Source organism: Silene latifolia, chromosome 9 (assembly GCF_048544455.1).
Source record: "Silene latifolia isolate original U9 population chromosome 9, ASM4854445v1, whole genome shotgun sequence".
Lineage (NCBI taxonomy): Eukaryota > Viridiplantae > Streptophyta > Magnoliopsida > Caryophyllales > Caryophyllaceae > Silene > Silene latifolia.
Window position 1 is genome coordinate 151,537,943 of NC_133534.1, and position 12,060 is coordinate 151,550,002.

At 39.2% G+C, this 12,060-nt stretch overlaps 1 protein-coding gene across 1 annotated transcript; it reads left to right on the top strand.

Moving 5' to 3' along the window:
* The first annotated feature begins 4,701 nt into the window (after window positions 1-4,701).
* LOC141601757 (uncharacterized) lies at window positions 4,702-5,331 on the top strand. The gene has a single exon (XM_074422060.1). It carries the CDS (start codon window positions 4,702-4,704, stop codon window positions 5,329-5,331), a length of 630 nt encoding a protein of 209 aa, XP_074278161.1.
* The last annotated feature ends 6,729 nt before the right edge of the window (window positions 5,332-12,060 follow it).

The window sequence follows — 12,060 nt, forward strand, 5'->3', positions numbered from 1 at the left end:
TCTATCTTATATCATTTGAGGAGTATGTTCAGTTTGGTTTGGTGAGATTTTGTGCCAATTGAAGGGCATGTGCTTAATTCATAATTGAGTTGGAAATGGATATGTCTCATATGGTTCTGTTTAGGTACTAGCTTGATCACCTATACCTCCACATCTCCATAAACGTTTTGCCTTTTCTTACCCATTGCCTCACTTTACCATATCTTTGTAAGCCCTCGGCTGTGACAGGACCTTGTTTGGTTAGAATGTGTGTACGGTAGCTAGAATTGTCTATCATATTAGTTGCATGCATGTTTATGTGGGTCGTAGTTTAGGTGAGCGACTATATTTCTTTCTCTCTTACATTCATATGCTTACCCTTTGCTTCATGAGAGAAGAGTGACCCGTGAGAGTCCATTATTAAAGGTCTTGCAAGGTCGACGGTTCAGCTTTTTTATAAACATCCTATAACTCGTTTGCATTTGACTGTCTCGCTATAAGTGTTAGTTTGCTTGCATTAAATTGGCTTAAGTGGGCATTTGTAGCTAGCTCTGAGTTATCTTTTTCCGTTCCTTTAGTTGCATTTTAGTTTACTCGGGGACGAGTAAAGGTTTGGTTTGGGGAGATTTGATACGTGCATTTTATATAGTCTTTTTAGCCTATTTTATGCACGTATTTCTATGCCTTTATCGTGGTTTATCGCTACGAAATGCCCCGAATATGCTACTTTGGGTTATTATGTCTTATTTGCAGGTATGGATCCGAAAGTAGTGAAATCAAGCTATTTACCGTCCGTTTAGCATGCATTTGGAGGAAGAGATAATTCGGAGCTTGGAAAGTGCTATTTTGAGATGCGCATTGGAGTAAGGAAGTTAGGCGAGCCAAGAGAGTGCTTCAATTTGCTAGTTCCTGCTTGTAAGAGCCATATCTCGAGTTCTACAACAGTTATTAAGGTGATTCCAGTTGGAGGTGAAAGCTTATACTCTTAGCTTTCCAACGCCACCAACCACGCCTTATTTGTCCAAGTAACGAAGAAATGGCAGCCGTTTGAAGTTCAGTGCGCGAAGCAGGAATTACGCTTAGAAAGTGCTCGATCGAGAACTATTTCTATTCAATCGAGAGCCCATTTGCTCGATCGAGAGCCACTTCTTCTCGATCGAGTGGTTTTAGGATGAATAAGTACTCGATCGACTATTTTTCCTTTCGATCGACCAGTTCCTTTTATGCTTTTGCTCGATCGAGTGATTTAGTTACTCGATCGAGTGGATATTGTTGACGGGTTGGGCTTTTTGCTCTAATTCCGTCATTAGGTTTAATTATACTCCTATTTTCTTATAAATAGGAGTTAGGACGACATAATTAGGGTCTCTCTCTCTCTAATTACTTTCCCTCTGTTACTCTCACACTTCTGCTACGTTGCTTGTTACTGCTACTCTGTTCTTATTTTCCGGATCCTTAATTTCAGTAATTTCTTCTCTCCTTTCTCTCTTTTTATTTAATGTTTATTATTCCCTCTCCCTCTTTATTTATTGTTCTTATTTACTCCATGTCTAGCTAAATCCCCCTGGTATGTTAGGATTAGGGAAGCCGTGGTAGCGATGTTTTAACTGACTTGAATAGGTTAGACTTGCGATAGGAATTGTATTAGGCAATTTAATTGTTATCCGGTCGAATGAATGCATGCAGGAGACCATAAATCTAGTTAACCCCGACCTAGATCGAAAGATTGGAAGGGATGGCTTGCTTAATTACAATAGGGTATTGCAGTGAGGGCGAAAGTTAAGCTGTTTACGCTCTAGGGCGGTTTAAGGACCGAAAGGTGACGACCATAGCTCTTCTTATCAATAGTTTAATCACCTCAGTATTCCCGATAGTATAAGATCTGATAGCTGCCACGGTGGACCGACTCCTAGCATACTTCCTTTCTCTTATTGCTAATTCCCTTTATCCTTTTTCTCTTGCCTTCAGCCTTAGTAGTTTAGTTAAAATAAATTCAACCCCCATCGTGACATTAGACAGATAAATAGACAAATAGATAGTACACCGCCTCCCTGTGGAGATCGACCCTACTTGCCGCTGACTTCTGTTAGCAGTAATCTAGGTATTTTATTTTTGGTGTAGAAACGACCGCATCAGAGAAAGATTCTCACAAGTAAATCATCTAACCTATTCGCTACATCGTCACAATCCTACCATGGATTCCCTAGTCCCGACATAAAAGGAATTAGCTACTCATGCTTTTAATGCGATTAACAATAATGACAGAAGTTTTGCTAATAGAAGACATGATGAAGTAATAACAATAAAACATAAACAATATTAGGGCAAGAACGATAATTAAAGAACAAAAGATTAAAGTAAATATTAAGATAAGATTAAAGAAGAAAGAGTGATTACAATCTTAAAGTATCTGGCGTAGAGAATAATCCACAAGCAAAGTACCAGATTAAGAGATTAAGCAGTAGGTTTAGAAGCAAAAGTATGAAAAGTATGTGAAAGATAGATCCTAATGACCTAATTACGTTTCCCTTAAATAGGGAATTACAAACTTAATAAAAATAAACTATCACGGGTTACAAAAGCCCGCGTAGACTAATAAACCTCTCGATCGAGTGGATTCAGACCACTCGATCTAGGTCTTCTCCAGCATTTCATCTCGATCGAGTAAATAACCTTCTCGATCGAGGAACTCTCCAAATCAGCATTTCGATCGAGCATACATAGTTACTCGATCGACCTCTCGTGTCAGCCAAACCAATCGATTGAACCATAAAGCTTCTCGATCGAGTGCTTTTCCTCCAAGTCAGCCTCTAACTCGTCTTTGACCGTTTCCTTGACCTTCCTTCACGCACTCCAAGGCATATCTCTTGCTCTAACATTTCCGTCTCCTCATTATGCATGCTAAATAGGTCGAATAGAGCACGGTTCCACCACTTTCAGGTTCATCTCTGCAAATTAGACAAAACAAACCAAAGTAGCCAATTCGGGGCATTTTGCAATACATAACGATACAAAAGGCATAGAAATGCGTGCAATAAAAGACTAAAAAGACTATATAAATTTCACGTATCAACTACTAACTTAACTTCCGCCCTCATTAGGTAGTCTATTGTTCATAGCAGGTCTGTTCATTCCAATCTTCCGATCCAGGAACAAAGTTAACCAGATTAAAGTTATTTAGAAGCGTGCACTCAACTAAACATATTACAGTTATATTGCTATGGTGACAGGTTCTCACAAATAAATCATCTAGCTTATTCACAACATCGTCACTTTACTACCATGGCTCCCCTAATCCTAACATAGGGAGATTAGCTACTCATGCTTTTGAAATCAATAACAACAACAATAAACATAAGCATACCAAGAAAAGACATAATAAAGATGAATAAGATTAAGCATAAACTAAACAAATCGATAACAAAAGAATAATAGAACAAGGATTAAGAGGAACAAAGTATTTGATTAACATTAAAAAAAGAGAAATATTACAATAAAGCAAATCCGGCGTAAAGAACAAGTAGCAGTGATTAAGAGCAAAGTTCCAGAGATTAAGAGTAATTAAGAGTGTGTAAAGATATTAAGAGAATGTAAGATGTTTATGACCTAATCACGACTTCCTTATATAGGGAAGCGTTTTTATTAACAAAATAAACCTAACACGGATTAGTTAACCCGTGTAACATAGCAAATCACTCGATCGAGGCTTTTTATTCCCCTCGATCGAGTATTCATCAAGCAAAATCGTTCGATCGAGCAACTAAGGCTCTCGATCGAACACTCCCAAATTAACCATCTTCGATCGAGCTGAAGAACCACTCGATCGGACTCTTTCTTCTGCCAAACCACTCGATCGACCATCCAAAGCTCTCGATTGAGCACTTTCCACTGATAACAGCCTTGACTTCGTCTGGGTAGCTTCCTAAGACCTTCCTTCACGCTTCCCGAGATACGCCTTCTGCTCTAAATCTCCGTCTCCTTAAAACGCATGCTAAGTGGGACGAATAAGGTGCGGTTCCACTACTTTTAATTCTATTTCTGCAATTAAGACAAAACAAACTAAAGTGGCCAATTCGAGGCATTTTGCAATACAAAGCAACGTAAATGGCATAGAAAAGCGTTCAATAAGAGGCTGAAAAGTCTATATAAATTGCACGTATCAATAGTCACCAATTTGGTGACTCAGAATATCGACAAAATGATGATTATAACTAAGGCAGAAGAAAATAATATGGTCGACAATACGAGAGTGTTTTGGTATGCAACTTGGTAGAACTTGTTTCCTCATTTTCAACAAACGGAGTCATTACCTTACTTGTACACATGAATTAACTTTGTGATGACAACTGTTAAATTGAGAACGCAGAATATGGAAGATATGCAAGATATTCGGAGATTATTTCTGCATTATCCTATTGAATTATATATGTAAATTGTATATTTAGTTACCATGTATGTAGGAGTAGAATAAGGAGAGTCAAAGATTATGCTAACCATATCAAGTATATATATATATATATATATATATATATATATATATATATATATATATATATATATATATATATATATATATATGTTGTATATTGTTGGATTGAAGTAAGAAATAACAATCAATTCTTCCTCTTCTCTGTTCTTAACAATTTCACATGGTATCGTGAGCAAGAAAACGATCCAACACAAAAATTTAAAACGAAAATACAAAAAGGTACCGATTTCACCATGCCTGGTGATGACAAATTCAAAGGAGCGATAGAAGGTCCAAAGACCATTCCAGTAACATCGCCAATATATTTACATCCCTCGGAAAGTCCAAATTTGAATGTTAGGCATATCGTTTTTAACGAAAATAATTACGATTTGTGGGCAGATGCCGTTAAAAACGACCTTGATGCCGAGAACAAGTTGGCCATCATTGAAGGCAGGGTCAAGAAAACCGTTTGTGATGGGGAAGAAGAAACTATTGAGTTAGTAGCATGGCGACAGTGCAACGCTGTGCTTCGGACGTGGCTTCGGAATGTGATCGATCCGAAATTACATCCGAGTATTTCATTTTCTCAACCGGTGGACGAGGTTTGGGAGGAGTTGCATGGAAGATACTCAGCGGGAAATGCACTCCGAGTTCATCAATTAAAAAATGATCTCAACGAGTGCAAGCAGGGAAGTGATTTGGTAAATTACAGCACCATGAAGCCATGCACTTGCGAAGCAGCCGCTTCAATAGAAAAGGAGTGCGAAGAAGAGAAGGTTCACCAATTTTTAATGGGATTGGATTCGAAATTATATGGTAACATACGAACCAATTTATTAATGGAGGATCTTAATATAAATCGTGTGTATGATCTTATATGAGGGAAGAAAGACACGTCTCCATAACCAAAGTTAAGGAGGAGAAGGTGGAAGCGGCCATGGCAGCAAGAATCTATGGTGCAGGAAAGGGAAGGGGTGGACACCCTAAGTCTTATATCGATGAAGATAATCCCCCACCACAGTGTACACATTGTGGGAAATACTACCACACCGAAGAGAATTGCTATGATAAGCACGGGTATGAAGAAGTGAAAGCTAGAGAAAAGGGGCGTGGTAGAAGAGGTGAAGGCAGTAGCCGAGGGGGCAATGGTCGAGGCAGAGGTCGAGGCCATGGATATCAGGCCAATGCGGTTGGAAGTTCATCAGGAACCAAGAACGCAAAGTCCTCAAAACAGAACGCTTCTCTTACCACCGAGTAGATTTAAAAGTTGCGGATTCTATTGAATGATAGTCCTGACAGTAATAACAAATTGCAAGGTATAAAAATTACTTTAGATGTCGAATGGTTAATAGATAGTAGAGCCTCTCACCATATGACGGGAAGATGATCGGTCCGTTTCGTGTTCACAATTAAATAGATGTGGTCGTCGGGTCACGTCCGAATCAAAACACAATTTATAGCTTCACAAACAACACTACAATTAGTAAAGAGGCAAGTAAAGGTCGTATCCCAAGGGACGGGAATTGAGATGAGATTTCTATTGAAACTAGTGGTGTCTTAGGGGTGTCACAATTTGGGTTGATGTAGAAGGTCACTAAACTAAAATAGCAATGGAAATAAACAAGCAAGATGAATAAAAAGGGTGTAAACAATTGATTAAAAGCACTAGGGTGTCATGGGGTCATAGGGGAATCATGGGAATTGATCATACAAACATGTTCTCAAATTATAAGCAAGCAATTATTGTTGTGATGGATTGAGTTGGGTTATATCTTACAATCCTAGGAAAGTTTGGGTCCCGGAGCCGAATCGATTAGATTGTACAACACCTACAAGTCGACTTAGTCTTCCCTACTCAACAACATGCATGGTCTAATGAGACTCGGGTTGGTTTATGTCTTACAAGTCTCATTGAAAAGATAGGTGATGGGTAAAAAATGCAATGATTCATAGGCTCGCATTTCATCAAACATAACATGTGCATGAGTTGAGATCAAAACAAGCAAGCAAATAAACCATGAAAGCATATTAATTTAAGCATGAATCATTCCCCATGTTGGTTTCCCCTAATCACCCATTAACCCTAGCTAGGTCACTACTCACTCATTATCATGTTGATCATGCTAGCAAGGTTGTCAATCATACCAACAAAAGGAAACATGATGAATAAATGAAAGTAATTAACAATAATTAAAGAGGGATTAAGAGAATTATACCTACTAATGATTCCAATAATAAAGAAAAGAATAAAAGAAGTACTTGATGCTTAATTGAGAGGTTGTCAATCTCCCAATAATAACCCAAATAATCTTCAATTACCCAAAATAAAGGATGAACAAAAGAGAGATTAAGGAAATAAAACTTGTATTAGAACTTGATTAATTGTTGATTACAATACTAAAGAGAGATTTGATTGATATTAACTACTCTAATTATTGATAAGAAGTACATGCTCTTCTAATTAGACTAATGGGGTATTTATAGTGGAAATTAGGTGGATGCATTAGGGTTAACTAAAGGCTAAACTAGTAATTACACTTTTTAGATTGAGCAGGGAGGAGCCAGTATTTTTCGAAGGAAGGGCTTCTTTCTTTGTAGCTTGGAGAAGACGAAATTGCTGTCACAGAATCCGTGCGTTTTGGAGTCGGGACGGGCGGAGTCAGGGCGGGGAAAACGGGCGTCTTCAGGTGAATCCGGGCGGATTGTGGTGGCTGCTAACCCGGGCATCTTAAGGAGAAAACGCACGGATTGTCTTTGTGGAGGAGGACGGCGGATTGTGGAGAAACCGCACGGATTGTACCTCAAAGAATATTTCTTCTTCTTTTCTTCCCTTTTCTTCACAAAATCCTTGGGGATTTCCTTGGGGACTCAAGGATCCTTTCTCAACATTGCTCATCTACTATAATATGTACAAAGGCCTTCTAATCTTGTCTCTCCTTGATGCTTGGTCATTGGATTCGATCAATTTAGTCTCGTTTTGCCATGAAAATGCAAGATTTGCACTCCTTTCCTACCAAGGGATCAAAATCTCAAAGAATATGCAAAACAAAGAACTAAAGATAATAAATGACCCAAATATGCACTAAAAAGCATGGGAACAAGGCTAATTCGGGGGCTAAATATGCGCTAATTATGGTCACATCAAATATCCCCAAACCGAACCTTTGCTCGTCCCGAGTAAAGAGGTGACAAAGACTAGGACCATTATTTAAACTAACCTAATAACATAGCCGATATGAGACAATTAGCGGGTCTCATTCCGCCCCTTCAACTCACAACAAGACAACCATGAGGTAGGATGCCTTCTTGCAAGGCAAGGTGGGTCTTGCCAAAATGGCGACACATCCAAACATTAAGCACACAAAATCAAATAATGGATGCATCTACAAAAGGAATAGCCACTTCCTCATCAAGTGGCGGAGGCAACTAAAAGAGAGCAAATTTAAGAGCATGTAATCCTTCACAAATACTAGTTCAACAAATTACTAAGGCTAAGAGGATGGCACTAAATCACCTCCAAATGGTGTTAAACTAGACTACTTTCGTCCCCAATTTCCAAATGCTTTCGTCAAGAGCGATCGGATGGTGGTGGAATGATGATCCCTATGATGCTAGTAGCATATGTCATGACAAGTCTCAAATTCTCTACAAAAGTAAAGGTCATGGATCGTCCCAAGCTCGACAAAGTGGCTTGACAAAAAGGCTTTTTGGGAATGAAATGCTCAAATCTTTATAAACAAGGGTGGATATGACTAGTATTCAAAATTGTCCTCATTCAACTTTCACATTTCAAAAATTTTAAGATGGGGTTTGTCCCTTCCGGGCTAGTGTCCTTTGCTTTCGCCAATCGCTTATTAGGCAACCGGTTAACCTAGACAATAGCTTTTCGGGGTGATAGTCACTCTGTCTCTGGGCGGCCGAATTCACAACCGTGCGGGGGCCGAATTCAATGGATCCCGCTCCAAAGCACATCGAAGTGGTACGCCTCCATCAAAACAACTAAATTTCTCAACATTTCATAACATTTGAGGTTTCCTTGGCATTAAATTACTTCCACATGATAAAATTCTTTGAAATGAGCACTTCAAGCTTATTGATAGAAAATATTTTTGGGCTGCCTTACCACAAGGTCAATCAAGGTCACCTAGACAAGTTAACCAAGTCCACATCGCATCACGGGGTTGGATAGGTGACTCACATGCAAACCCTTGACTAGGCTTTGGGTCATGGATCAAAAGACACTAGTATGACACTATCTAGGGTGTTTTACAACCATTCTAGTAGGCAAAGTCTTAAGTTGAAAAAGTATTTGTAATGGCTTAGTTGCTCTTGTCAAAGTTCTCAATTAGGCACTTTTCAAAATGTTTTTTCTAAATGCAACTACATGCAATGATGCAACTAATATATACAACCTAATGCAAGTGATTCTATCAACTAATATGACATATAAACTAAATGCAAGTCCTAAATTCACATTGTTATACCGCATCAATCAAAATAAAGCCACATAGTCATTAACATAAAGAGGAAAAAGGAGATTGGAAAGATCATACCATGCGGTCTTCATGATCCTCATGTCTTGGATGTGGCGTAGTCAATCAATGTGAACAAGGATAGAACAAACACAATATATACAATATATATAGTATAACTACACTACGAAAGGGATAAACATGTTTTTGGGATTTTCAATTTTCAAATTTTTATGGTTTTTCGAAATTTTTCAATTTTTTTGGATTTTTGAATAAAAGTTAAGTTAGAATTCTCCATCCCCACACTAATATGGGCATTGTCCTCAATGGCCAAAATGATGGGAAATTATGCAAAGATGATGCATGATTTCTACACTAGTCTACACTACATGATGCATGGTTTTTGTTTATGACGGAGAGGATAATTTAGATTACCTCCCGTTGTGTATGCATTAACTTCCCCAAACCGATCTAGACATTATTGCTAATGTCCAAGGATGGGTGTAGTTCATGCACATACTATGCAATGCATGAAACTAATTTGTCATTTTGGATTTTGAAAGTGGGAACAATAAAATGAGACACCACAATGGTACCGAGGTGTGAGTCCTCAATGGTGCTAGGACTACTCCAAAAATGATCAACAAAAAATAAATAAATAGAACAAAGAGAGAAATAGACAAACCTTGAGAGGGTAGGAGCCTCTAAAGCTTGCTAATCTTCCATCATATCATCACTATCATCATCTTCCTCATTAGAAGTGGTCTCATTGCCACTTCCCTCTTCACTTGCTTCTTCACCTTCTTCTTCACCTTGCTCATCATCCTCATCTCCTTCTTCACTAGCTTCTTCATCAATGTTATCATCAACTTCTTCATTACCAACAACCTCATTATCACCCGGAAAAACCCTAGATGCACTCGGAAATAGGACTTCCTTATCCGCCCAACTAGGTAAAGGACATGATGGGTCAAGTAGTCCTTGCCTAGCTAAGTGTAAGAGGGGTGGATATTGAGCTAAGTAAGCATTTTTCCGATCCTCAAAGGCTTGCTTGTGCATTGCTTGCATGAGAAGAGTCAAATAATCATTTCTTGCTTCAACACCTTCCGACTTGAACTCTTGGTACTCAAAAGGGTAAGGTGGTGTGACAATGGAAGAGGAGGGTATTTCAAGTTCACCCTTTTGTTGTTGGATAATATACTCGGCCTCTTTTGAAAGGGGAAGTTGATAATTGGTCCGGTGCACTCAATCGACAAATCTTTGAAGGCAAAGTGAAAGAACTAGCCTCACTAGTGAGCCATCCATACTTGGTGTCAAGAGGGTTATGGGCAACCCACTTGTACTTGTGTATCATAGTATGCAAATCAACGAGATGACCACCTTCTTTCGCCTCATACTTGTTATCTTTGTTGAAGTTAGGATCAAAGTATTTAGCTAGGATAGTGACTAGGCCTCCATTCACAATAACGGTAGTGCCTTTCTTCCCACAATCAATGTTGAGCCATCTATCCACCAAGAGCCTTAGAAAGTTAAAAGGCTTGGTGTGTACTCTTCCAATGTTCAAAGCCGACTCAAGAAGAACAAAATCGAGTTTGGTGAAATGGTTGGTGTCTTTTCTTGCATTGATGGTGCTCCCTACGACCTTGTGCGATACTCTTATGCCCGGATGGTGGACTAAAAGAGCACGACTCGCATGAAAGTCTTCAAATTTCCTTCCGGAAATCGCCTTCCAAAGAGGGTCGGGGTCATATTTGCCAACATTCTTAAAATAACTCGGTTCATCACTAAGACCCAAAGCTTCACCCAATTCCTTAAAGGAGATGCGCCTACTAACATTAGCTAGACGAAACTCGAGGTTCTCCATAGTCTCAACCTTGTTAACTTTCAAAGAACTCAAAAATTCTAAGGTAAGGGAGGGGTATGTCAATTCTTTTGATTCAAACAATTTCTCCAACCCCATGGCTTTGAAAAAGGCTCTAGTTTGCTCAAGGACACCCAACTTATTTAAGGTATCTTCACAAATAAACTTGGTGGATTGAAATGATTTTCTAGCAAACTTAGCAAAAGTGTCCCTATGGGTTTTGGAAATGAAAATTACCTCCGGATAGTTTACAAGTTGATCAATTTCCGGAGTAGTAGATGTTGTTGCACCCATGGGAGGTTGTTGTTGTTGTTGCACTTCCATGTTTGGGTTTGCTACCACCATAGCCAATGCTTTCTTTGCTTGAAGAGTCTTTTGCCTTAATGAAAGTGTCTTTGCCTTTGGTGCCTTTGCCTTTGTTGTTCCCTTAGTCCTTGCCATTGATGAATTAACCAAGAAAGAGTGAAAAATCTTCAATTTCTAGTGCACCCAAATCGATTTAAAGATGAAAGGCTTTGCCTTTATGAATTCAAAAATCGACTCAAAGGCTGAAGATTTTGTGCTTGGTTTTGATTTTTATTGAAAAAAGAGTGATTGATTTGTTATTAAAAGGATGTTTTGATTTGATTTTGGTGAATGTAGTTGAGGAATTTTGTTTTTGTGATGGAGAGGATGAGGGTTTTGAGGGTTTTGAGTAGTGTTATGAATGAAGGAATGAAGAAATGAATGCGGGAGGGGTTTTATAAAGCCCGAAAAAATTTGAACTGCAAGGGCAATCCGTGCAGTTTCTGCTCGGGACGGACGGATTCTGCCTTTTCTGGGTTGGGAAAAACTCGCCTAAAGACGGGCGTCTTTAAGGGAAGATGCCCGAATTTGCAAACATGGGACGGGCGTCTTCTGTAGAAGACGGGCGGATTTCAGTCCTTGAATTTTTCTTGTTTTCCTCAGCCAAGAAGACGGGCGTCTTCCTTTCAGGACGGGCGGCTTTTTGAAGACGGGCGGATTAGGATGTAGGACGCCGGATTCGCTGACAGTCAAAAATTTCAAAACTTCAGCTCATTTCAGGATGTGCGTCTTCTACCCAACACGCCCGGATTGCTTGAAAACGGGCGGATTCTCCTGAATCCGCTCGGATTCGACCCCTTTGTACCCGGATTCAGTTCCATCCGTGTACAACGCATATCTCTTGTTATTCTTCCATTCTTCTTTATCTCTTATGTTCTTCATTGTGGGGGCACTACTAAGACATGGATAGCCTTGGCAATTGCCATCCCCAC